The sequence below is a fragment of the Lampetra fluviatilis genome, chromosome 2 (genome assembly GCF_964198595.1).
Source record: "Lampetra fluviatilis chromosome 2, kcLamFluv1.1, whole genome shotgun sequence".
NCBI classification, from domain to species: domain Eukaryota; kingdom Metazoa; phylum Chordata; class Hyperoartia; order Petromyzontiformes; family Petromyzontidae; genus Lampetra; species Lampetra fluviatilis.
Genome location: NC_136276.1, coordinates 24812319 through 24840284, shown reverse-complemented (window position 1 = coordinate 24840284; position 27966 = coordinate 24812319). Strand labels below are relative to the sequence as shown.

The window sequence follows — 27966 nt, the reverse complement described above, 5'->3', positions numbered from 1 at the left end:
TCAGACTGTGTGTGTACGCAGAGAGAGAGCGCTCGCGCGTCTCGACTGGCACGAAGCCGCTGCTCTGACGTGTGCTGTCGCCCCGCAGTGATGACATGTCCCAGCATCAGCAGATTCGTGTTGACGCACGGGAACTGGCGATATCTTGGCGAGCCCAAAAATGAGTACAGGTCGCAGGTGCTGTTCGCTTGCAACCCCGGGTACCACCTGCAAGGCCTCAAAACCATCACCTGTGAAGCTAACGGAATGTGGAGTTGGCCTTCTAAGCAACCGCAGTGTGAAAGTAAGTTCATTCAGACTCGTATGTCACCATCTAAGTGATGCATGATCGGCTTGTGCAATGGCTAGTGTAAGCCTACCACGACGTGGCGACACAAGAGTTTGTTCTACAACGATAGTTTATTATGTACTCCGGTGTACACAGTGGTGTTGGTTGCCTTGGAAACCGTTTTGTGATTGTAAGTTGAGGTGCCGCCGCTGCCCCCGTGAGCGGCGGCGCTCGGGAATCTCTTCGCTCGCGCTCCTTAATTCCGTCGATGCTTCAGGAGGTGAATCGTACGTCATTGTTGCAGCGCACAGTAATGATGCGGCAACTGTCAACTAAACCCACGTCGTCGCGCCGATTCCACCCCCTCTTCCCCCCCGCAGTCATATCGTGCGGCGAGCTGCCGACCCCTCCCAACGGAAATAAAGTTGGCACACAGATCTGTTTCGGTTCCACCGCCATCTTCTCGTGCAACTCGGGGTACACACTGGCGGGCTCGCCGGGGAGGGAGTGCCTCAGCACGGGGCTGTGGAGCGGCACCGACGCCAGCTGCATCGGTGAGCGCCGGCTCCACCGCCGCCTTCGAGCCTCGGCGGCGTCGCTTTGGTGATGCTCGTCTCCTTTTCAGTTGTCGGCAAGGACGTGGAGGAGCTTCCCCCCCCCACCCCCCGCCAATGTGGATGTGGCGCGCAGCGCGTGTAAACGAGGCTGCGAAACGATTCTCCGTGACGGTTCACGAAGGGAGGGGATTACCTTGGGCGAGTGTGCGCTAATGTGCAGCTCTGGGTTTGGCGGCAGAGATTTCATTCGAAATAAGTCGCGCGGAATCGTACTTACGTCATCGGCCACCATGACGCTGCGTGCAAACTGACACACGGAGCTCCGGGTCTTCTCGGCCATAATTGTGCACTCTCTTCTCTACGTTTCCAAATCGCGAACTCGTCACGCAATAAACACATGCAGTGGATAGAAAAATTCGGGCTGACCCTCTAACAGTCCATCCCGGGTTTTTCAATCCTGGATTGTGTGAGGAGCTGACAGACACTTTAAATATCTGGACACAATGCCCACACCAGTGAGTTCCTCTGCCAGGTGAAGACCGAGTCAAGTGATTGCACAATCAGGCACCGCGTGCCCACGCAGCTTCCGCACACGAAGGGACAGAGGAATGACGTCCCTTAGTGGCCAGAGGTGGCACTCCGTGAATCGGCCCTGTTGGACCGGTGGCTGCCGTTGCTCAAAATCGACCAACTCCCTTCAAAACAGAGTCACGACGACAGCCGGAAACCCACGATGATTATCTTCTCTAAACACCGACCCTTCCACCGCACGCACAGCCTGGGCCCGTAGAGCTCCCCTTTGTCAACAGTCCTGTGCCAGTGGAATAGGGGCATCCATTTGGTAGCTGGTTCGTGCCCTGTAATCCACGTGCGTGCGACCCGAGCGCCTACGCAGGAAGCAGGCGAGCGGATTGGCCGGCGTCGCGAGGCCACCGTGAGTCACAGCACAAAGGCGCCGCTGTCCGGCCGACTGCTGACCGTGCACTTCGCTCTGTGCTCTGCCATGGTTGAGAGATGTTAACTAACTCGCCTGGTCGTGGGGGGATAGATCCCAACCCTGACGCCTGCATATTTGCAGTTTGCGTGTCTCTCTCCCCTTTGTCGCGTGGATTTTTCTCCAGGTCCTCCGGTTTTTCCCTCCACATTTAGAATCGACGTCAACCATTTTAGAGTATTTGGCTACGATAAATCTGCACACGATGATAAGTCACTTCGTTGACCTATAATTTGTGATAGCCAGGTCGCTTTTGTAACAGAGCTGTATAGCGCAGTAGAATCTTACCTGGTAAAATAAAAAACATAGTTTATCGTTGAAATGCCACCACGGTGCTCGGTTGCAGAACGTCGAGCCGAGTGCCGGCACCGATGCTGCCGCGGTGTCACGGTCGGCGCGCTGCACTCGCGATCCGGAGGTCGCCTGGTTCGATCTCCCGGAGCAGTGGTCAGAACAGTGGGCGGGCAGAGCTTCTTGAACCGCCATCCGCCGCCTCCATCCAAGGTGTGGTGGGCGTTTGCCAAGCAAGCTCCCGGCGGCCGTGCGAGCAAAAACGATGGACGTCGTGCCGAACGGCACGCGGCGCAAACCCGAAAACACGTGGGAGAGGTCTCCATGTCGTGTGTACTTCTGTGTGTTGAACCTCTTTCGCACTGTACGTAGCCGACCGCGCTAATAGGAGGTGCAGGGGAAGGACAACAAACTACACACACACGTCGTAAATGTCCACGCGAGTCGAGCGCTGACACGTTTTTTTGTTCCATCCAGCGGGCCACTGTGGGGTGCTGGAGCCCATCGTGAATGGGCAGGTGGTCGGGGAGAGCTACGGTTACAGGGACACGGTCGTGTACCAATGCAGCCCTGGATTCCGTCTCATTGGCTCCTCCGTCAGGATTTGCCAACAGGACCACTACTGGTCTGGGAATTCGCCAGCGTGCGTGCGTAAGTGCCACTTCTTTTTTTTATATTTCCGTCGCTAATGGAGGTTGTTATTCTGCGGTAATGGTGTATTTAAAAATACACGTGTTTAATTAAATAATCGCAAGCGCGTACGGATTTTGTAAAAATGTTAACTCAGAACCATGGTTACTAATGTTGTCAAAACCATTGCAAAGCAGCCCTGGCCCTGTGGGTACATGTTTATCAATGTTGCGATGTGACGCCTGACTTCCTTCTACAACACACAGCACAGGCGCCGCGGTGTGCGAGATGTTAGATACCTCGCCCGGTATAGAGGATGTCGTGGGTTCGATCCCGACCCTGATGCCTGCTGTATATTTGGAGTTTGCATGTTATTTGCATGTTCTCCCCGTGGTCGTGTGGATTTTATTCGCGTCCTCCGGTTTTTTTCCCTCCATATTTAGGAGCACGCGTTGTAGAGTATTTGGCTGCAAAAATTTCCACGTGATAAGCCACTTCGTTGAGCTATCATTTATGGCCAGGTCACTTCTGAAAAAGAGCTAAATAGCTCAGGGGGCCTTACCTGGTAAAATTTTAAATAAAATAAAATGTATATTTAATGAACACGGTGCACTGCAAAGTGTATAAGCGAAGTCACCTCAATTCAGACACAGAATCCTCATACTTCGCAACACACAGCGATACATTACCCTGTCCATTGCAATAACTCCGTCTAATTGTTCAGCGATACATTACCCTGTCCATTGCAATAACTCCGTCTAATTGTTCAGCGATACATTACCCTGTCCATTGCAATAACGCCGTCTAATTGTTCAGCGATACGTTACCTGTCCATTGCAATAACGCCGTCTAATTGTTCAGCAATACGTTACCTGTCCATTGCAATAACGCCGTCTAATTCCAGTCGGACTTGCTGAGTCTCAAGATGCCCTTTCATGAGGGTTCGACATTGGCATGTTTGCTAGTTTCATGCTCAGTGGAGTTTTGTGCGACGTCTCTCAGGTCGGTGTTTTTTTTCTATTGCTCCGTTAGCCATTGCCAGCCGCACACAAAATGGTGCATTCAGAAATGCCCGCTTCATTCACTTACACTTTGTGCCGTTAAATTACTTCGCGTGCGTCGTCGTTTTAGTTCCATTACTTTTACGGTCGTTAGGGCGGCGGGGATTGGTGAGGTGTGGTAGCATCACCGGCATCGGTCGTGCTGACCTTATGACCTTGGCGGTGCATGTGTACACGTTGTGTACGGTTCTGCTACGGACAAATCCGCGTGACGCTTGAAACTCTGAATGGTGAGCCTTGGTTCCCAACAGATGAACCGACGCCGCTCGATGTTCTCGTTCCACTCTGTCACCGAGAAATTAATCTCTGTACGGTAATACCGTCAACTCGCTTATAAATCAGCGGCTCTGCTCGTACCAAAACAATCTGTCGGAGGCCGCCGGGCACGTGATGACATTGTGATAGCGCTGGCCACGGACGATGCCGCCCCGCGTTCGTGCGGCGCGCCGTGATTCGTGGACATAACGAACGCCGGAACGCGCATGATGAATCTCGTCACCGCGAGGTGACCTTGCAGCGAAACACCAACAAAGGCGTCGTGCCATCTCTTTATCGGCGTGGATGTCTCGCCCGAGCCTGCGGGACACTTCTCACAACTCCCTCCCTTGCACACCGGTCATTTATTTATTGTCCAAGGTCCATCAGCTCAATAGACACGATTCCACAGTGGCCGTCGCACTGTGCTGATCGCCAGCTGCGAGCACCGTGTCTCTCTCGCAGACCCAGAGACGACTGCCCTCTGGTTCCCCACCTCCAGTGTATCACCACTTTGAAGCCCACCGCATCGTAAAGCGCGTCCTCCCGAGACATTCACAACAACCCTTCTCTCTGCACCCAAGATGAATCGTGTCCCCAGAATGTTCGCCCGCCCTGCGTCTGACGGGAAACGCACGCTCGTGGGGTGTTTTAAGCGTTCAGGCGAGAGAGGGTGAGGTTGTAGGCTGGGTGTGGTGGTGTGACAGAGAGGTTGGGTTGGCGCCTCGCACAAAGGTAACACCAATGAAGTGCCGGCCAGGCACCAGCAGGGAAGGCAGTACAGCAAATTGGTTTATTAGCGCACACACGCACACAGCGACAAATAAAGTAGTCCCCAGTTAACGTTTTTAATCCATTCTACGAAAAGTACTGTTGACCGAGATAACTGTTAATCGAATATAGGAATTACGTGAGTCTGCAAGAGAGCTGTTTCCACTGCCAAAACAGAAAACGTTATAATATAAACAAAGCCAGTCGAGATCTAAACGCTCATAAATGGGCGTCGTTGATTGGCTGAGGGCGTGGCTCAGCCCCACTTACGAGCGCTCGGATTGGCTGAAATTTAGTGCCCGCGTGCATAACATAAACACGTGACCATTAATCAAAATATTCTTAGGTTTTTTTCGGTAAAGTCACGTAGGTAAAAAATTTAAATTAATAAAAGTAAAATAAAATAAAAATCAAGACGTTTCGGAGGCAACACAAGCTTCCGTCTTCAGGTAGAACCGTCACAGCCCTACAAGTAAATGAGAGATTACAAGAGATACCACTCCGTATATATAATGGTTGAGTGGGGGGGAAGGGCCAGGAACGGCACACTTTTTATTATTATGGTAAGGTGCGGCTTGAGACTATGAATAGACTGCATAACAAATGACTGAGCCTTTATTATGGAGAGGTGCGGTTTGTGACTACGCCTAGCCTACATAACAAAATGCTGCAAATGAGACCGAGCCTCTGCCATGTAGATGGTAATAGACTATATAACAAATGACTGAGCCTTTATTATGGAGAGGTTCGGTTTGTGACTATGCCTAGCCTACATAACAAAAGTGTGAAAAAATGTGAAAAAAGAAACTAAACCTGGTAAAACAAAACTGGCTGTCTAATCAAAATGTTCACGTTAAGTCGAAACCATGGGGTCCTATGGGAGGTGAAACGTTAACTGGATAACCGTTAACCGATGTCACTGTTAACTGAGGGACTACTGTACATGTAAGCGTAATGTATGTTGAACTTCTTTCGCGCTGTACGTAGCCAACCGTAATAATCGAAAAAAAAAGCAGCTCTAAACAAATTAGTTTGCCAATCTATATTTGAAAATGCACAGCTCCAGTGGCTTCCTATCAATCCACGACAACGTTTTACTTTTCAGATTTTTCTTTTCAGGTGGCCAAACCACAAGTCACTGCCGCGGAAATACTAACGGTGAGCTCGCTCCGTGCGTTGCCTATCTTCGCAGCAATCAGCTGCGGACACCCGGGCAGTCCTGTGCACGGCATCGCTCACGGTGGCCGATTCAATCTGGACGACGTGGTGGGTTTTTCCTGTGACGTGGGCTTCGTAATCCACGGAGCAGAGAGCACTCAGTGTCTCCCCAGCGGGCAGTGGAGCGACCCCTTGCCGGTTTGCAAAGGTAACTCTGACGGCGTCGCGAGGAACGGACGGCATTGAACGGAGCGCGGTTAACCCTCGACCCTCCATGTGGGCAAATAATCCGGGCTCGCGGACGACCCCGTGCTCGTTCAATTACGAGCGGCTCCTTACTCGTCGACTCGGTGCCCACGCGACCTGCAAACGCGTCGGCGAATGCAATGATTACTTTAAGAAGCTGTCATGTCGAGTCGAGCACTACACAATGATTACATTAAGAAGCTGTTAGATAAACAGGCACCTCGTTCTGCTATCTTCGCCCCCAGTCTAGTAAGGTGAAAACATTAATACGTTTCCATAGCCTGATTCGCATTGTTTGCGTTTTACTTTTATCTGGGCTACCACTCCGCCCCAACACCGACCATTAGTCCCGATAATTGGGAGCTGACTGTGCGCTCAATCTGTCCGTGTTTAATATCGACAGCGTACAGCTCGCATCTTTACAAAGATTCCCCCCCCCCGTGTAGCCTTTAGCATACTGTTGGGGCAAGTGCTGTTCGTGAGTAGCACCTATGAAGGCCGGCACGGCACACGAGGGGGCGGGTGGCCAACACCACGCCCGGTCGCCTTTGTCTCTCCATTGGCGATATTTACACACCACACCAGGTACTCATTTGCGGCTGAGTCGTCCTAGGGGAGGCCCAGGACCGATTCAGATAATCGTCACTGGTTTTGGCCCGTGAGCGGGAATTTCATTCGGGCCGCCGGGTTTGTAGCGCAGCGTTGCGCTAACCGCTACACTACCACTCTCCACGTCCTCGAACGCCTTTGTCTCCCTAGTGGCGAAGTTTACACACACGCACGCACACGCACGCACTAGTGCAGCTGCTGCAATGTATCGCATTGTGTCCCTCCAGTGGTGAACTGCACCGGTCCGGCACACGTGGAGAACTCCTACCTGGAGATCAAGAACAAAAACAAAATGTTTCCCTACGGGACACTCGTGTCGTACCACTGCAAGCCGGGCTACGATCTCATGGGTTCCTCGACTCTCAGCTGCCAGCCCAGCGGCCAGTGGGACAAGCCGCCTCCCGTGTGCACCGGTACGTGAGCCGGGGCGACCTCGCGGACGCCACTCACGAGGGAAGGCAGCGACATTGTGAGGCCCGGGCGGCTGGAACCGCGGCCCTTTCCCTGAGCGTAACCAGGGCGGCGGGGGCCTACGCGCGTGCCGGGCCCGTAACTCGCTCACGGTAGGTGTGGAATAATATCGCGCGTCCCGGCTGTTGGGGGCAGACTGTGGCCCCCCTCGCACCGCGTGGGCTTTCTCCAGGTGCTCCGCTTTTTCTCCCATACACGGGCACACTCATACACGGACACTCTTACACGGACACACTCGTACACGCACACACTCGTACATGGACATTCGTACATCGGCGGACATTCGTACATCGGCAGACATACGATGTGGCAGAAAGCCTCGGGCAAAGTGTCCTTGGGCTTGGGTGTGGACTCCTGGGTAAACCCAAGTGACCATTGATCACGATTGGGTCATGAAGTCCCAAACTCGCGTTGTTCACGGAGGTGGCTCGGTTAAAAAACAGGGAAACGAAAAGCACCGCTCCTGCGACCAAAGTGCAGCGTTCTGAGTGGACAGTCCGGGCATTGCTGACAGGACGTTAATATTCACCCCACGGTATCGCCCAGGGAAATGATGAACGTTGCAGTGTGTTTCTGTAGTGTGAACCATTCTGTTGTTTAGTTATCAATACGGTACTGTCTTTAAATACGTGAGTATTTATTTTTCCGTATGAACTCACGTTTTGTGTCATGCTGCAGTTTAACATCTGCGCTAATAGGACAGCAGAATAACTCTCGCACACGTCGCTGCTGACGGCCGCCATCGAGAGTCGGAGCCGTCTTCTTGTGGTGCCTCAAGAGCCTCTGGCCTAGGATTAGCGGCGCTAGTTTGGTGCAACAGCAGCTGGATATAAACACAATCTTGGGAGGAATGCCAGCTGTAGTTATATCCACAGTGTGCTTGGATCAGAAGTTGCCCTTTACCCCTCCACCAGTACAATATGAGGACGTCTTGACTATATGAGAGCTGTGCTTGTATAATGTGTGCTTATACCCAGCGTCTGCCGTGCCACAAGTGCTGGGAGGAGAGCGGCCACGGCTGCCCGATGGCTTTTTAGCCGGTGCTGAGATGGCACGTCGTGGGTAGCAGGGCCCTAGGGGAAGGTGGAGCTGGTGATGAGCACCGTTCCAGCGCACAGGCGCTCGAGAAATAAGTCCAGACGGAGGCAAGGGATGTCACAGGGTAGTGGCACCAACAGCGTTGGCCACGATTATCTGATTGATATTCAGTTTTCACATCAAAACGATGGTTTTGTATTTGCAAGCGCTGCTGCTGTGGGCGTCTTGCGGTGAGCGCGATGCGCTACGAACCTGGCCACCCGGGTTCGATTCCCACTCACGGCCAACACCAGTGACAGTTATCTAAACCGATTCTGGGCCTCCCCTCAGGTCAACTCAGTCTCAAATGAGTACCTGGTGCAATGTGTAAAAACATCGCCACTGGGGAGACAAAGGCCGTCAGGCGTGATATTGGCCACCCACCCCCTTCGTGTGCCGTGTCTTCATAGGTGCTCGCTAGCAGCACTTGCCCAAAAAGTCGGTTAACGCTATACGGGGGATCTTTCTCCTTTGGCCGGTGCCGGAGGATTGGCGGTGTGTGGCATCTCCCTCCACGTCTCGCAATCCTGCTCAGTCTCAACCGCGTTGTCCATTTGCATCCCCGTTCATTCTTCATCTCTCCATTGCCGTCTCGCCCCACCTCGGGATCTGTGTACAGGCGTACACGGCTTGTGCTCCGGTCTCCTGAGAGACCTCCAGGGTTTGAGAACAGGACGTCCTTAAACTCGTGAATACGGCCTTCATTAGTGCTACTCGCTAACAGCACTTGCCCCAATGTGTGTTGAGGCTGCACGGTCGGGGGGGGGGGGGGCGTCTTTATCTTTTTGTTTTTGTTGCCGTGTGTGAGTAGTGGTGAACTGCAGTCACCCAGGCTCGCCGCCACACGGCATCTTGGCGGCCGAGGGCTTCACGTACGGATCCTCGGTGACGTACTCGTGCTCCGAGCGCAGGGCGCTCCTAGGCCACTCCACGCGCACGTGCCAAGCCAGCGGCCACTGGTCTGGCTCCACGCCCCTTTGCTCTGGTAAGGAGACACAACAGTGAGCTTCTCCCCCCGTGCGGGTGTTTCAGGTTTAAACTGCCGTAAATACCCTATATCGCATCCGCTGCAGATGTGCGTGGGGTATCAGCAGTGATACCCCACGCACAAATGTGTGCGACTGCGGTCATCCAGAACAGACCGTACGACATATAACGACGCGATGGGTTTGATCTTCCACGAAGCTGCTCATCGTCTCCCCTAACTCGCATCCACTGGCCAAACCATGGCAGCAGCAGCAGATGCGGATACCAGGTACACAAACAGCCACTAAAAAACTGTCCTGCGTGCGACTGCGGTCATCCAGAACAGATCCTACACAACGTATAATGATGTGATGCCCCGATCCACAAATACGGAGGAGGCATCGTGGCGGTGATGATCCACTCCTCCGCTACTGCTCCTGACGCGGTCGTTATCTGGCTTGACCACCTGAATGTGAAATTGTAGTCGCTGCTCTGCATCTACATCAGCCGTACGACAGCCGGAGAAGAAGACGAATACGAAACGCACCGACGCAGCGTGAAACAAACGCCTTACTCCACCGCGTTGACGGGAGACGTGGACGGCGAGCGGTCTCACTGTGTCGTGGCCTTGGTCACCAGGTGCGGGCCTAGTGGCTGGAGATACGTGATGAATGAAAACTAGGCTAAACTTTTTTTTTATTTTACCAGGTAAGGCCCCAATGAGCTCTATGTTTGTTTTCAGAAGCGACCTGGCCATCGCAAATGGTAGCTCAACGAAGTGGCTTGTCGCATGGAAATTATAGCAGCAGCCAAATACTCTGAACGACAGGAAGTTAACGTTCTGGCAGGATTACCCGAGCGTGAGTGAGTGGGTTGTAACAATCATCAATCACCCAACAAAGTAGCTTATCAACACGTGATGTTGATTCTAAATGTGGAGGTACCCGGGAGAAAAACCCACGCGACCACGGGGAGAGAGAGACGCAAACTCCAAATATGCAGCAGCAGGCGTCAGGGTTGGGATCTATCCCACAACCTCGTGTATACCAGGCGAGGTAGTTAACATTTGGCCACCACAGCGCCCTGAGTTGGTGAATGGCGAGTTCACATCCCCACGCTGGTCGCGTCGCCGCGTTGAGTTTGACGACACGTGCGCTGAGTCCTGCACACCGGGAAATCCTTCAGAGATTCACTCAAGCGACACCGGCACGACTCGGCACTATTTCTGTGGCATCGTGGTCGTGATGCCATCTGATGCTGTCCTCGCGGGGAGTCGCAACGATGTTAACTCGCATCGCCACTTGAATTTTCGTACAAAGGAAACGTCGCTTGAAAACGTGTGAGAGCATATGTGTGTGAGAATCAACCCCGTGAAATGGTAATTTGTAATAACACTTTTCAACTCTGACTAACCTCATTAAGAACAGGGGGGAATTAAATGTGGCGTAAGGAGAGAGGCGGTTGTTTATTTAATAAAATTAAGAGCTGTGGATAAAAGACTTGCTTTTCCATGGGTCCTGCATGCACAAGGCATCTTAATTATCTGCTTATTAATGGTTCATAATTGCCCTGACGCATGATGGAAAAAAATGACGAAGGAAGGGCATTTTAGCAATCCCTAAAAGAGCGAATCTATTTGCATTCAACTCGATGTCATAACCTCGCACCCTGACGAACCTACACTAATTGCTTTGGGATAATTGCGCGCAACGTATTCGAGGCCAGTGCTTTGCATGATTACTTCATTCACGTTACAGAGGATTTATAGCCCGTGACAAAGAACACGATCCCAACTACCGAATCGTAGGGGGGGGGGGGGAAGTGTATAGAGTGGGCTTGTGTTCCAACGTATTTTGCTCTGCTTTGTCGAGAGAGAGGGTGGGGGGGGCGGTGAGTGGGCGGGCGGGCGGGCGGGCGGGCGGGGGTCAGGTAAATGAAAAGGATTACAAAATAATGAATTTGGAGCGACGCCAAAACATTCTACGTGACCCCACGGATGATCGTGCCTCTCAGGCGACGGCCACGGGGCGTGCGGGGACCCCGGGGTGCCGCCGCACGGCTCCCGGCGAGGTGGTGCCTTCCGGACGGAGAGCGTGGTGAGCTTCTCGTGCGACGACGGCTACGTCCTGCGCGGCTCGGAGCGCCGCTCGTGCCTCGCCAACGGCAGCTGGTCGGGGACGCAGCCAGACTGCAGAGGTGCGGGCGAGAATATAAAGCACGGGCGGTAAACACCAGCGCCGTACGCAACGCCCCGAGGAGTCGGGAATTCCTACTTTAAACAACAACAAAGCAGTGACGTCGGTGTTAGCCAAAACAGAGGCGATCGGCCAAATGCATTTCTTCGCGCGGTCCTGAGCACGCGGCAAACGGCACGGCATGCGAACAATTTCAGTGTGCGCTCTCCTTCAGCGATCGTGACGGCAGCCGTCGTTTTCGCCACCAAATTGGCTGCGATGTCACCGCAGCGCTTGTGCCAGGCTAGCTGCGCTTTTGAGACCGTGTCAGAATCAATCATCTTCATTTAGACCGGTGGAATCCGATGAGCTGTGAAGCTCTTTATTTCACAGATGTCCAGGAGACATCTGTGAAGTGTGGAGGGTGCTTGCTCGCAGGAGGTCACGTGACAGACCCAGGTGTTATGGGTTAACTGATGGCGATGACTGGGGGGTTGCACCACCCGTGCTCCCTACTGTGCCACCCTCCCTTACCGCATCAGCTCGCCCCTTCTCCAGCCCGTTTAGCCCCCTCTATCTGACCAATCAGAAGCTGCTCCTGGAGGAGTTCACTGATGAGACATGCGAGTGAACTGTGATATGAAACCATAACTAACAGCAGTGAATACTGATCTCATCACCAGCCCTGCCCTCCCCCCCTCACAAACTAACACTACCCAGTGTGGTGAAATATGGTCAAACGACCGCCATGAGACTGAAATTGCGTGGGGAGACCTTCAACCATAGATGGATTACTAATGGTGAATTAAGGATGGCTGGGAAATAAATATATACGTCCAAATAGTTTTATTAAAAGTGCGGAGTTTCGTGAACATTACTGTCATAATCGGCGTGGCACTGTAACTGGTGTGTATGTGCGCATGTGTGTGTCTGTGCGCATGTGTATACGCGCGTGTGTGTGCTTGTTGTGTGTGTGTGCATGTGTGCGTGCATGTGTATGCGCATGTATGTGTGCGTGTGTCTGTGCGCATGTACGTGCGTGCGTGACCCCAGCGGTGTCGTGCGGGAATCCGGGCATCCCCATGAGCGGCGTGATGGCGAGCTGGGCCGGCGCGGTGTTCCCAGACTCGGTGACGTACGCGTGCCGGGACGGCTTCCGCATGCTGGGCCAGCGCACGCGCCACTGCTCCGCCAACGGCACGTGGAGTGGCAGCCTCCCCAGCTGCATCGGTAACAAGCACAAAGATCCCTCGTGTAGCCCGAACAGACTTTTGGGGCAAATGTTGTTAGCGAGTAACACCTGTGAAGGCCGGCACGGCACACGAGGGGGTGGGTGGCCAGCACCACGCCCGACCTCCTTTGTCTCTCTAGTGGCGATGTTTTTACTGCATCGGTAACGCACGGGCGTACGCACACACGCACGACGGCGTAAACCCGCGGCAGCGTAGGCTTTCACGGCTGTGCTGGGTGGCTCTCCGGTGGTTCTCTGGTGCGTTTTCAGAATTTATTTTCTGCTCCTCCTTGGGGACGCTGAGAGGCTGAAACTGACGCAGTGTACGCAGCTGCAGCTCGGGATTCTGCCACACGTCTCGGCGTAGATGTGCGCATCGGCGGGATAACTAACGATGGCTCTATGTTTGCTTTGCTTTACGTGTTAGTCATTACCTGTGGCGATCCTGGAACGCCGGCTAACGCGGTACGGACAGGCGTGGACTTCACCTTTGGCCATAACGTCACTTACCGGTGTCACCCGGGCTACACCATGGAGCCCACAACTCAAAGCCAACGTGTTTGCACCAAGGAAGGCGTCTGGTCTGGAAATCTGCCTCTGTGTAAAAGTAAGTTTTTTACATTGTTGACATTTGCGTGTGGGAGATGGACTGTTATCATCTCAGCCATATAGCGTAATTCATGTTAACAGCATCCCATAACGCGTGCTCTCTTCACCAACCCGCACCGACCAGCGTGGTGAAGTACGGTCAAATCCACCCGCGCCCCCAACCCCACCCACCCATGACTGATCGCGCACCCAAACCGAACGGTGTGCCGTTGCACGTGAAGTCATCCGATGCCAGGAGCCGCCGCTCGTGATGCACGGGAGGCAGGAGAGCGGCGACTTCACCTGGGGCTCGGCGGTCGCCTACGGCTGCCTCGCGGGCTACCAGCTCTCGCACAGCGCCACGCTGTTCTGCGAGGGCCGCGGGGAGTGGACCGGGGAGCTCCCTCAGTGCCTCCGTGAGTCCCGGCGCCGCCACGCCGCCCCCGCGAGCTTCCCCGCCGTTTGTTTTCATTGCCCCCCCCACCCACGCCGGCTCGCGACCGATGAATTAGGCGCGGCGGTATTAATGACGTGGTTGTTTAAGTTTTGCTGCGAATCTTTCGAGATTTTCAACACGTTCGCTGAGCGTTAGCAGATAATGCGGTGGCGGGTAGAGGGGGGCATTGTGGATGATGATGCCCTCCCGTGACCCACCCCGACCTTTTACGTGAGCCCGTGCGTAGGTCTTGTTCCGTGGGCGCCCGCGCAGCGAATGCACCTACTGCCACCTTGTGGCAACATCCAGAAAATAAAAACATTGCAGTGAGAAGGACCCCCACGGTCGTGCCCATTTGGGGGTCTGCAACCAAAATAACAAGATACTATTTTTTCGAATTCAGAGCGCGCAATGCCCGTGGTGAATACTCGACGGTGGTCCTTGATAAATAACATCACGAAGTCAGTCCTTGAAGAGATGCGTGTGGCGTCCGGAGCCGCAGGTTGCCGACCCCCATGATCATGCCCCATTCACATTCTAAAAAATGTATCAAACAAAAATCTAACGGGACGTAAAAACTTACAATGAGTAATTTTAAGAAGTGCCCAGCTGCAGGGTGACGCGCAGCTCAAAAACCTCCGGCTGTGAGAAGGGGCCAGCCGCCTCTTCCCAGCAGCGCCACGGGTCGACGAGCACGGTTGGCTACGTACGGTGCGAAAGAAGTTCAGCAGGACATACGTACGTTGAGTCGCCGCCGCCACCTCACAAAGCGGGAAACTAAGACGAGATGTTTCACATCGGAAAGCCGTTACGGGTTTATGACTTTGTCCCTGCCTTCTCTGTGCCATGTAGGGGCAGAGATACGTGAAGCCGGAGAGTTAGTTGCATGGAGGTAGACGCAGAAAGAGACAGAGAGAGACAGGGGCAGAAACGGAAACTCTGAATGGCAAAGGCAGTGAAGCAGAGAGACACGCAGATACAAATGTAGGGAGATACATCGGTAGACAGAAATAAAGAGGAGAGAACGATATAAATAGACAAGCATGAATAGACATGCATAAATAGACAGGGAGGCAAACATCGGCAGAGGGAATGAAAGGCATTATCGACATACAGCACGTAGAGATTGACTCTAAGGTGGACATAGAGATTGGTACAGAGAGGCAGACAGGGAAACGACACCCTTGGAGATGAACAGACAGAGATGATCCTTACCCATGTGTAATAAAAGACTCGGACGCTTCTCTCTGTCCTGTGTCCTTTATTTGGGTTCGATCTCTTTTCCCTCACGGCACTCCCCTATATACTCTCTGCTCTGCAGCCCCAGGCTGCTGTCGCTCACGTAGCCCAACTCCCTCCTAGCAGACCCGCTGCTGTCTCGTCGTGCAGACCCCTGCTGCCCAACTCCTCCCTTGCAGACCCGCTGCTCTCTGCAGCCTCCTCACTGCTCCTGCTGCCCGGGGGTCGGTCACCGTTGGCCGACGGTGCCGATCCTCGTGGCCCGGGTGTGTGGCGATCTCGCCACTCTCTCTCACCCTTCGCCCTGCGTGGCCTCACACTTTCCCAGTCTCCGATCACTCCCGACTGCTTCCGGTTACCCCCCTTATAGACCTCTACCCTCTCCCCCACGTGACGTAACTCCTCCCCCCATGACGTCACTTCCGGGAGGTCGTTTACGCCCGCATTACACCACCCTCCCCCGTAGAGAAAATCCAGCCGACCTCGGCTGAACACAACTCCATTAAGCAATGCGAGCGAACACGACCGAATACGAAAAAGGACACAGAACACACCATAATATACCGAAAGAACAAGAACACAACACAATAATTAACGAAATGTGAGGGATTTCGAGCGGGTGCGGGTCGCCGGGCCGTCCCGGACGGTCGGTGGCCCTCCCGCCGAGCGGGAACGTGGCAGGGTTTTAAGAGCGACAGGCTGAAGTTCGTCTGTCGCTATTGGAGGCCTGGCAACGTCCCGGTCCCCTATTCTCGAAGGCGCAGCATCAGAGGCGTCCCGCAATCGTGTCCGCGGCGGGGTTGGAAGGGCTGCGGGCCTCAAAGGTTCCGCAGCCGTGATAGGCGCACCCCGAGCTGAGTCTTCTTTCCCCTGCCGCGTCACGGCCGGCTCGTCTGTGAAAGGCACGACAGGCGCTCTAGCAAAGTCAGCAGGCACAGGCAAGGGCGAGTCGGCAGCAACAGACCCCGGCAAGGCAACCTCAGAAGATGACGCATCCGGTCGAGGGGCCACGTATGGTTTCATCCGAGATGTATGGACGAACCAACGCCGAGAACCAAACCGAACACGCGCCGACTGTGGGTTGGGAACCTCGATGAGGCGAACCGGCCCTTGCCATGGCTTATGTAACTTAGGAGAGGTACCTGGCCGCACCTGTGGACAATGGAGCCAGGCCAGGTCCCCCGTTTTCCAGGGGCATTCCCCTTTTGAACGTCGCGCACACCGCTCGTTCCGAGCCTGGGCTTTGGCCGTAGCCATGCGAGCCCCTACCCGCGCCTCAGTGACTCGGCGAACGGTGTCCTGAATATAATCAGGAAGAGGCTTGACAGGTCCCCTCGCTCCGGTTCCCAACTGTTCATTAATCGGCGGTACGTTTTCACGACCGTACATTAGAAAAAACGGCGAATATCCTGTAGCCGCATGCGGCGTCATCCGGTACGCTGAAAGCACCCCAGGGATATGCAAATCCCAATCCGATTGTTTTTCACTAACCGTATGGCACAACATGGCGGACAGGGTCCGATTAAGCCGTTCCACCATACCATCCGTTTGTGGGTGGTAGGGAGATGTCCGTATTTTTTTTGTACCCAGAGCCGCACACACCTCCCCCAACAATTTAGAGGAAAAATTCCGGCCTTGGTCTGTAAGGAGCCTCTCCGGCGCCCCTTTGTCCATAACATACCCAAATAGAAAGGCGTCTGTGATAGACGCCGCTGACTGGTCAGGCAAAGGCCAGGCCATCGGCCAGTGGGAGAGGTACTCCACCCCTACCAGCAAATATTTATTTCCCCTAGCGGATGGCGGAAAGGGTCCCAAAATATCTAACGCCACCAACTCATTAACTCGAGACACCTGAATAGATTGTATCGGCGGCACATATGGATGTTTAGGTGGCTTACGGCGGGCACAATCGGGACACGCGCGAACGTGCCCGACGACATCCGTCGTCATGCCGTGCCAATAGTAGTCTCGCTGCAGCGTCAATAGCGTCTTCTGCACCCCCAGATGTAAAAGCGTGTCACAATGCAGAGTCCTAATCAATTCGTACCGCAATGATGCCGGTACAACAAGACGCCAGCGTTCCTGCATCCCTTCCCTCCACATCAGCAAGCCATCACGGAGAGCGGTTTCCGGCACGCCTCCCGCACAGAGTCTCCCACTCCCCTTCACAGGCTGCTTACGTAACGTTACCAAAGAATCATCCAACATTTGTTCCCGAATCCAAACAGACCTCGGGAGATGTAGAATGCCATCAGCCGGTCCCCCATCAGCCGGCCCCGCATCAGCCGGCCCCGGCTCAAGCGGAGCTTCCGGCACTTCGACTGCCAGCGCGACAGGCGGAGGGGGGTGCTGAATCGGGCCACACCTATGCGTCCCCGACGCACACGCGCAAGGGGATCGCTGCGGCAGCCTGGAAAGTGCGTCCGCATTAGCGTGACGCACTTCCTTCCGATGGTGAATTTGGAAGGAAAATTCTTGCAGCGTGTCCAACCACCGCGCCAGCTGGCCGGATGGTTGGTCCATTTTAAGAGCATACTGCAAGGCCGCATGATCCGTGCGAACAATAAACGAACGACCGTACAGATACGGTCGAAATTGGCGGAGAAAAAAAACAATAGCCAAAAGTTCCCTGCGAGTGACGCAGTAGCGGGTTTCAGCGGGAGACAAAACCCGGCTACCATACGCCACCACGCGTTCCACACCACCTTTGGACTGAGATAACACCGCCCCAATGCCCGTGTCACTCGCGTCCGTATCCAGAATGAAGGGATGTGCAAAATCCGGATAATCCAACGTCGGTGCCGTAGCCAATAGATCGCGTAGGCCTCGAAACGCCGCCTCCTCTGGCGGTCCCCAAGCAAATTTGTGTCCTTTACCCGTCAGGAGATGCAAAGGCCTCGCGATCGTAGCAAAATTTGGAACAAACCTCCGATAATATGAGGCGAACCCCAAAAACCGACGCACATCCCCCACCGTGGCAGGGGTTGGCCAGTCACGGACGCACGCAGTTTTGTCCGGATCTGTGGCCACCCCGTCCGCACTGACGATGTGCCCCAAATAACGCACGGAGTGTTGCAGCAGGTGACATTTCTTAGGCTTAAATTTCAAATTAGCAGAACGCATCCTGATCAACACGGCCTCCAACCGCGATAAATGCTCGTCAAATGTGCGGCTGAAAACGATAATATCGTCCAAATATATAAGACGTCTCCCACTGCAACCCCGTTAATACCAACTCCATCAACCTCTGAAAAGTGGCAGGGGCCGCATTCAGCCCCATCGGAAGACAGTTAAATTGGAATAACCCCTGCGGCGTACGGAAAGCAGTCTTTTCTCGCGAGGACTCGTCAAGGGGAAGCTGCCAGAAGCCCGAAGAGAGATCTAGCGTTGAAAAGAACTTCGCCCCCGACAAGGCATCGAGAGAGTCGTCCATACGCGGCAGGGGATACGCATCTGCCACCAACACTTTATTTAATTTACGAAAGTCTACACAAAATCACAATTTGCCATCTTTCTTCTTGACCAAAACAACAGGTGCGCCCCATGGGCTGTTAGACGGAGATATTATGTCCGCAGCCAACATGTCATCCACTGCCCCTCGAACATGCTCTCGCTCAGCCGGACTCATCCGATGCGAGTTCAACCGAATAGGGGCAGCGTCCCCTGTGTCAATATGATGCTAAAGCAACGAGGTGCGTCCTAAGTCCAAATCATCGGAGCTAAACACATCAGAATAGCTCGATAATAATTTACGAATCGCACAACGTTGTTCCCCGGAAAGAGCTGAATTCTCCCCACACAATTCAGCAATCCAGCGGTCATCTACAGCTCCGGGGCCCGAAACACCTCCAACAAACCCCCGGCCGGACAGATCATCATGAGCTGTAAACGCAGTAGTGGCATGTGCCACAACGGTACCCGCCGGCACACACACGCTTTCGGCACTCGCGTTAAGCACCTGCAAAAACGGCTGCTGGTCTGGCCGAACGCACTCCAATCGCCCCCGATGGAGAATTCCTTGACAGTCGTTAGGTGACGACTGCGACGCCTTGGCGCGTTCCCTCCAGCCGCTGACTCATCCGGTGGCATGTTCAACATGGCATCGCAGCGTGGTGTCGACAAGATGGCGGCCTTCCGTCGCGGAGGGCCCAAAATGGCGGCTTCCCGCCTTTCGTCGTGCGCCACGCCCAAGATGGCGTCTTCGTGCCGCGTGGCTGATGGCGTCGACATCGAAGACAACCCGGGCTCCTGCGGACCACCAACATCTCCTTCCGACGCCGTCCTCGGCGTAACGAGCTCACACAACTGTGCAAGTACGTTCTTGAGAGTTTCAAGTTGCTCCGCCATCTGACTCCATCTTAAATCCGCGTCCTTTGGTGCAGACTGGTCCGCCGACGCGGCGACATCTTGGACCCCCGGACCCGCACTCGTCCCAGCACGGATCTCCTCCTCTGCCGGAGTCGGGTCCACCGCAGGAGGAAGGTCATCATCGTCGGAAGATGAAGCCGATGCCGGAGACGGAATATTCTTTTTTCTCAGTTGTTTAGCCATGCCGTTACACTTTTGACACCAGTGTAATAAAAGACTTGGACGCTTCTCTCTGTCCTGTGTCCTTTATTTGGGTTCGATCTCTTTTCCCTCACGGCACTCCCCTATATACAGTCTGCTCTGCAGCCCCAGGCTGCTGTCGCTCACGTAGCCCAACTCCCTCCTAGCAGGCTCGCTGCTGTCTCGTCGTGCAGACCCCTGCTGCCCAACTCCTCCCTTGCAGACCCGCTGCTCTCTGCAGCCTCCTCGCTGCTGCTGCCCGGGGGTCGGTCACCATTGGCCGACGGTGCCGATCCTCGTGGCCCGGGTGTGTGGCGATCTCGCCACTCTCTCTCTCACCCTTCGCCCTGCGTGGCCTCACACTTTCCCAGTCTCCGATCACTCCCGACTGCTTCCGGTTACCCCCCTTATAGACCTCTACCCTCTCCCCCACGTGACGTAACTCCTCCCCCCATGACGTCACTTCCGGGAGGTCGTTTACGCCCGCATTACACATGTATCGATTGTTCAATTTAAATGTTCCATTTCATTGAGGCACTAGTGCTGTGTGTTGTTGTCTTGGTGTGGTCTGGGACTGTTGTTGTTTTGCTGCCTTGCCCAAGCTTGCAATTTGTGTTGAAAAATCAGCAGGAATTTTTGTACTTATATACTATATTTATTCATGTTGTGACTTGCTTACCCTTTCCTCGACTTTGCACTCCTATCGTGTTGTTGTACTGTTTGTTATTGTAACCTGCGGACCTGCCCTGGCGCTGGCCTTCCACCCCCTCGTGTGCCGTGCCGGCCTTCATAGGTGCTCGCTAACAGCACTTGCCTCAATAGTCTGTTAAGGCTATGGGGAGGATCTTTGTATGTAAATGGTTGTGTGTACGGCCGTTAGCGTTTGTCCGGCAGTGCAGTATTTTGTACACTGCACCTTGAATCCCACAACTTAAGTTTGGCTGTTAGCCGCAGCATACATCAGTAGCGAAACATGCTTTTACATTATTTGGCTGCTATACATGTCCAAATGACAAGCCACTTCGTCATTTGTGGCCATGTCATTCTGATAAAGAGCGATATAGCTCAGTGGGCCTTACCTGATAAAATAAAAAAAGATTTTACAGTGGTTTTCTGAACTGGTTGTTCTGAAACCACTATATTTAGATTACTGAAAACTATGAACTTGATACTTAGATGTGCGGTGTTCACACCAGGGTTTGCACAGCAGTTGTTAGATGAGACATGGGAAGCTTCTTCGTAGTGATAATAAGATCTGGGCGACTCATAATCCAATTCAAGTCGAGTTTGTTTTCCCACATATACGGAATTCTGGAGTTACCCGGAATTATGAATGGAATAGTCTTCAGCCCGATTCATCGCGCATGAAGGGTGCCACCCAAATCCGCAAAGAAATATCCTGCAGCCAATTTAAGGCGAAGCCACCCCTAGAGAATATGCAGAACGCGTTATGACACCGCACTGCCACTGATGTTTGCCGTGGCTGTAAATTAAACCGAAGTCGCCAGGTTCATACCGCAGTTTGTTAATAACTGCACCACCACCCTAACCCTAACCCATACGTGCTCGGAGAGCAAAGGCAGTGGATTGAATAAGGGCGTCAATTTAGTATTATTATATATGCATGTACGTTGAACCTCTTTCGCACCATACGTAGTTCTAAAGGCTGCTCTGACAGGATGCCGAGATCACTATCCAAAGCGCACCTCCGATTAGCACGGTTTTCTACGTACGGTGTGAAAGAAGTTCAAAATTACATATACAGACAGACAAAATGAAGACTTTACCCTCTTGTTGATTAAAACAATTTTTAATTTACAGCCGTATCTCATTACACTGTTGGGGAAACGCCTCGCAAGTGTTTATTAGGCATGGGGTTCGTTTGATGATAATCACCGCTTTATATGAACGTACTATCCACCTCATTTCCATATCACCTCGCTGGGAAGTTTGCCGACTCCGCCTTCGATGGCAAGGGGCCCGGGAGCTATCCGGATATCACTCACCGATAACTGATGCTAGCCATGGCCAGGAATTTAATTTAGGTCACTGGGTTCATGGGGCAGTGCTGGTGGCCCACTCCCATCCACCTGCCTCGTAGAAGTATACGCAGTGTGTGAGTTTGTCTGTTTACGTGCGTGTCTGCGTGTCTGTGTGTCTGTTTACGTGCGTGTCTGTGTCTGTGTGTCTGTTTACGTGCGTGTCTGTGTCTGTGTGTCTGTGAAGATATGGGGAGCAGTGATGTAGTGGTTAGCGCGCTGCGCTATGAGCCCGGTGACCCGAGTTCGATTCCCACTCACGCCCAACACCAGTGACGATTATTTTAACCTGTCCTGGGCCTCCCCTACGTCGACTCAGCCTCAAATAAGTACCTGGTGCGGTGTGTAAGCATTGCCACTAGTGAGACAAAGGTGGTCGGGCGTGGTGCTGGCCACCCATCCCCTCGTGTGCCATGCCGGTCTTCATAGGTGCTCGCGAACAGCACTTGCCCCAACAGTTTGTGAAGGCTAGACGGGGGAGTGTTTGTCTTTGTTGACATTCATTGCCACACGTTGGACACGAGTGTGGCCACAGCGAGGGAGCAGACTCTCTTGGGGTGAAGGCAAAACACGCTGGCCACTATGCACGGCCATTCGCATCGGTCTTGTGTAGCTTTAAACAAAACATATACACACATGTAAGAATAAGGCTGCTAACTGATGAAAGATACACGGCATTTATTGATGGTTTTAATTATATTAAAAAAGAGCTAATTTTGTTTGCAGTATTCCTTTTTTAATGTTTAACATCTTTGAGAATAATGACACAATTTAATAGCCTGCGGAAGCCCCGCAGTCATATATCATTGACGGTCTGCGCTCCATCAATTCAGGTGTTTTGTTTTTACTCAATTACCGATTCACAGGCCCAAATGCCCAAAAACGCCAAATGGCCAGCAACGGACGGCACTCTTAGAGTTGTGATTGATAAAAAAAAATAGTTAACACGACTCTTGATATTGAGCGAGGTAATGAGAACTTGGTAGAAGAGACGACGATGGGAGGAGGTGGCGGTTCCTTCCAAAGTGGAGCGGTGCGAGGGGAGAGGCAGAAAGATAAGTGAGGTGAACTGCGGCGTGGTGAGTGAGCGAGCGGTGGGCGAGTGAGCGTGGTGAGCAGGCGAGTGAGCGCGGCGAGTGAGCGTGGTGAGCGAGTGAGCGTGGGGAGTGGTTGTGCCCTGTATTTCCACAGTTGGCACAGTAGGGGGCACAGCTGGTGCATCTGCCAGTCATCTCAGTTACCTGGGTCTGTCTCGTGACCTCCTGTCAGCAGCGAGCCTTCGATACTTCACGTGGCCTCAAAGTGCACCTGGCCTGGCACAGGCGCCGTGGTGACGTCACTGCCACTTCACGGCGAATGCCGAGTGTTGTGTTGCGTGTGCCCCGTATTGTGGTGAGCGGTCGCGGTTGGGTGACACTGAGCCCCATCAACACGAGCGGATTAAATATATGGATGGTACGTGTGTATCCAAACAAATGTGCCATTCATTTCGACAGCCATGTTCTGCGGAGACCCAGGCGTCCCCGCCAACGGCGAGCGACAAGGCAGGAGTTTCACCTTCCAGTCGGAGGTCTCCTTCACGTGTGCCTCTCCGCTGGTGCTGGTCGGCTCTGCCAAGCGCGTGTGCATGGCCAGCGGGATGTGGAGCGGCACTCAGCCGCGTTGCATCGGTGCGTCCCGTCCCGTCCCGCCCCCTCTCTCCCTCCCTCCACAGGCTCACTCACCCACTCGCCAGACTCACTCTCCCAACCGCTCACTCACTCACCGCACTGCGGGTCATCTCACTTCCCTTTCTGCCTCTTTCCCTCGGACCGCTCAACTTTGGCATTGCCTCCTCCCATCGTCGTCTCTTCTCCCACCCTGGGGGCATTGCGAGCAGAGGCCGCTGTTGACAGATGCAGCCACGTGGGCTTCACTTTACCAGCTTCAAATCCCTAATTGAGAGGCATTGCTCTTTCGGGAACGGAAAACCTTGCAGGAAATGTTTCAAAGGACAAATGGAGACTGGAGCCGCATGGAGTGGAGTTGACTGCAAACTACAGCAGTTTAATTATTTAAAGTGGAATTCAACACCATTTGAATTAGTGAATTGCCCACATGCGACTATGTCTGAAGATTCTGTACACAAGGTAGTCGTGTCGCATCACTGCTGTGGCCTCCGTCAGTGGACACCCAACCTTGGCCAGCCTTTGGGTGGTGTCCCCAGAACAGCTGATTCATTCCACAATGTTAGTCCATTGGAGGTGTTCTCACTTCTCCCTGTTCCCTCTCCTCCACCTTTGTAGGGCGGTGGTAGTTACTGATGTCGTACCTCTGCTTTTCTGGATTTCACGGACCGTCGTCGGCTGTGATCTCTAATTTATTCTTGTTATCGCTGCTCGCACTCGACTGAATCAATCTTTTGGTGCGGCCTACGAGATGCGCAGTGGCCCTCTGAAGCATCTCATTTCCATCGCTGGGATATTTCTCGCATATTTGCTGTTATAGTCCGAGTTTCAGATCCATACAGGAAAACCGATGAGACTCCTGCTCCCACGATTCCGATCCCAGTGACTATTTAGACGTTCTTGGCGTTCCAGATCGGGTTAAGTTTGGACGGCGACAGCTTTTGCCTTTGCGGCACTTGACTTTCTTTCTTCCAGGGATTTTCCATCGTTGACGATCGTCAATCCAAGGTAGTTAAATGTACCCTCGTCATAGTGGCCCGTCCACCTGTGTACCTGGAATGTACGTACATATGTTGAACCTCCATCGCACTGTGCATAGCCACCCGCGCTAATCGTAGGTGCGAACCCTCCTGGCGCAGAGGCCTACCTGAGGCTCATGGAAGGCAGGGGGAGCGGCTTACCTCCCTCGTGGCGTACGATTCCGAGAAGCCGACCCAGCAGCTCAATAAATGCGTGCGTGTTGTGAGATAGTGGTGGGGAGAGGAGGAATGAGGGATATTATTGGAAGTGAAGGAGGAAGCTCGGGGGAGAGCAAAATCCTGATGATTTCTCTGCTGATCAAGACAACGGGACAGAGGGAAATAGCCACCCACAGGCAGGGGAGAAGAGCGACATCTCAAGCCTGCACCTGAGGAAAGAGAGATGGAGCTGCCAGTGAGGTGGACAGAGGGAGTTTGACGTCAGTTTGATCCCGTGTTTCACGACAAAGTGTTTCTTTGTGTTGGCACGTGCCACAATGGAAACGACAGGCGTTATTATGTACATCATGGGACCTTTTTGCCAGTATCAAAGTATGATAAATCGATATGATATTTTTGATAAGTGCTGCTCACCCCGAGCTGTAAGTGCTCTGATACGTGCATTGTCTTTGTTTGTGGCGAATTGGCACGTTCTGTTTACGTGACAACCCTCACTAGTTGGCTGTCGGGTGGTGGCGGGTTTTAACGACACATTTATATATTAGCGCGATCTAACCCAAAACAAAAAATAAAACTCTTATGGATGATATTGGTCGCGAAAGCCTTCGTGTTAAAATGAAGAGAGAGTATCACGACATGCCGTATGTTGATTTTGACTCAAAATAAAATGAGCCCCTGCCCTGTTGGAGGTTGAGCTCAAATGCAAAGGTATAAGGAGGGTGTCTTGGAAAGCGGCAACAATATTTGCTTCTGTCTGCAAAACCGTGTCCTCTTGTTACAGAAGCATCTCACACGACCTGCACCAACCCCGGCACGCCGCACAACGGATTCCAGAACTTCTCCCTGGGATATCAGGCAATGTCTACACCAGCGATCTTCTTCCCCCATGCTGTATTAATCCAACTGCCGCATCGGCTGCCGCGGTGTAACGCGTTCGCACCCCCCGGACCTGCAATCCAGAGGTCGCGGGTTCAATCTCCCGGCTCGGCAGTTGAAACAAAGTTCCAAGCTTCTTAAATCATCACTCCCCCCCTCATCTCTGTCCACCCGGCAATGTAAACGGCTTCACCGCAGTGACGTGCGCAGCCCACATTGAGCCGTGGTGCCCGATGATGGCGAGATGTTAACTCCCTCGCCTAGTAGACGGGAGATCGTGGGTTCGATCCCGAACCTGCCGCCTGCTGTATATTTGGAGTTTGCGTGTCTCTCTCCCCGTGGTCGCATGGATTTTTCTCCAGGTCTTCCGGTTTTCCCCTCCACATTTAGAATAGACGTCACTCGTTTAGAGTATTTGACCACCGCTATAAATGTCCACGTGATAAGCCGCTTCGGTGAGCTGTCATTTGTGATGGCTGGGTCGCTTCTCAAAAAAGTCCTACATAGCGCAATGTGCCTTACCTCGTAAAATAAAAAAATAGTTTAGTTTTTTTTAGTAAAGTCTGGGTACCTTTGGCTAGTTGCCCAGAGCTCGATCGAGTGCAGGCCCCCTCTGCGAGCCCGTGGCGTGAAAAATAAAACAATTTCTGTGCTGCGCCTTTTCTCTCCCTCCTGCTTCAACAGGCTTTGTCTGCTCTGTTTCCCTTTTTTGTTTTTCCTTACAAACACGACGCCAGGTTGGGAGCACCGTGGCGTTCGAGTGCAAGAAGGGGTTCCACATCCAGGGGTCAAGTACTCGGACCTGCCTCCCTGACCTCACGTGGAATGGCCTCCAGCCCGAGTGTGTCGGTACGTCCCTCGCCACTACGGCCTCGTGCCCAGCACGCAAGTCCTGCCACCGGTCTGACGACGCACAAGGGGGCCCGCTCGGCAGCGTTCGAAAGCTCTCGGCCTCGCGCAGACCGCTGGCTCAAGAGGGCTGAACGTAAAAAATTAGCTGGGCACACTCACCCAGTCGCTCACCTAGTCACTCACCCGGTTACTCACTCGGTCACCCACCCGGTCACTTACCCAGTCACTTGCTTATTCGCTCTGTCATTTGGACCACCGCCGGCTCCACGAGTTGGGGAAAATGTGGCCGTAACCAACAACGGGCAGCAGTGACATAAGACTTAACTATAGACCACTTGCACCCTCATTGGGACTTATCTGTTACAGTCATCAGTGCTTGCTGTGTGATGTGTTTTTAATGTTTCAGGTTTCTCATTATTTACAGATTTTTATATCGGTCCTAAAACAAACAAAGAGGAACAGTGCCTGCTAATGCATGCGTTCCGTAAAGGCTTCCAACGTGTGATTGTCCTCGGTAATGACCGTGCCGCCGGTTGACTTGCGATCGTGACGTTACCTTCCGAGCCCCGAACGAGGTGACGTCGCGCGTCGTGAGGTCAGGGGACAGGCGGAACGAACCTTGGGAGACATTTGCCAATCTGCTCGGACCCGACGAACGGTCGCATCAGGGACATCGGGTTCGCCGCATTTACAGTCGCAGCCTCGCCGCAAAATTCCCGTGGCCTCGCTGCCGATCGATGTTTCACTCCCAACGTCGCATTCTACGGTTTCAGAATCAGAATCAGTTTATTCACGCCATAGGATTCCGACGAGCTACGACACTTTTTTTTTTACCCGGTCGTCCACTTTGACATCAGGAACAGAGCAAACGCCGACCAGGAGCGGCAACGGCGCCCGTTGCGCGTTTTTCCGACGCCGAATAGCACGCGCGAATTTGCCCACCCCGGCCTCTTTTTGGAGGTGGCCAGCCAACCGACGACCTTTGTCGGCGCGCGTTTTTCAGCGCACAGATGCAGCCAGCCGGAGACTCCAGCCTACGCTGACGTCCGGGCGCAGGACGTCGCGCAGCTGGGCTACACGCTGCTCTACTCGTGCCAGCCCGGCTACTACCTGAGCGGCGGCTCCGAGCACCGCACCTGCGACCCCGAGGGTGCCTGGTCGGGAAAGCCGCCCCTCTGTCACGGTGAGGGCCGCCCGCTCCTGCTGGGTTTGGGAGAAAGTGAGGCCCCCCCCCACGCCTCAACTCCCCCCCCCCCCTTGCAACAACCCCCCCCCCTTCAACCCCCCCTTAACCCCCTCCACCCCTCAACCCCCTCTCCCTCACCGCCCTCAACCCTCACCCATCCCCCTCAACCCACCCCTCCACCCCACCCTCACCCCCTAAACCGCCTCTCCTTAACCCCCCACCCCTCAACCCCCCCCCCGCTTCCCCCTCAACCCTCACCCCCCTCCGCTGCCTTCACGTTATTTGTGGTCTCGCTAAAATAAATTGACACACGATCGATTGACCGTTGTGGATTTGACAGCCAGCATGGGGAAGCCTTCAACAGTAGCTTGACAGAGGGCTGAACATTTATTATAATTATTACATAGCAATTGTATAATACTGTAGTCATATACAGCACGGTTGGCTACGTACGGTGCGAACGAAGTTCAACGTGCGTATATGAGCGTGTATACGTCCAGCATCGGGAGACCACATACTTGGAGAGTCTTGTCATTCTAAAACTTGTATTTGTTGTTTATATATAGTGAGTCTAGAT

At 53.5% G+C, this 27966-nt stretch overlaps 1 protein-coding gene across 4 annotated transcripts in view; it reads left to right on the top strand.

Annotated features, from left to right (window-relative positions):
* LOC144944586 (CUB and sushi domain-containing protein 1-like) overlaps positions 1–27966 on the top strand; it is a 785462-nt gene that overhangs the window by 741510 nt on the left and 15986 nt on the right. For 2 of the 4 annotated variants that reach the window (XM_078872870.1, XM_078872877.1), the window contains exons 51-64: positions 89–283; positions 649–822; positions 2588–2761; positions 6020–6193; positions 7068–7253; positions 9200–9373; positions 11368–11550; positions 12582–12758; positions 13187–13366; positions 13590–13763; positions 23106–23279; positions 25257–25330; positions 26089–26200; positions 27207–27386. In XM_078872870.1, the coding sequence (XP_078728996.1) occupies positions 89–283; positions 649–822; positions 2588–2761; positions 6020–6193; positions 7068–7253; positions 9200–9373; positions 11368–11550; positions 12582–12758; positions 13187–13366; positions 13590–13763; positions 23106–23279; positions 25257–25330; positions 26089–26200; positions 27207–27386 (2331 nt within the window). Of the gene's footprint in view, positions 1–88; positions 284–648; positions 823–2587; positions 2762–6019; positions 6194–7067; positions 7254–9199; positions 9374–11367; positions 11551–12581; positions 12759–13186; positions 13367–13589; positions 13764–23105; positions 23280–25256; positions 25331–26088; positions 26201–27206; positions 27387–27966 lie in introns of those variants that run through there. The other 2 variants (XM_078872887.1, XM_078872896.1) reach the window with 2 other exon arrangements.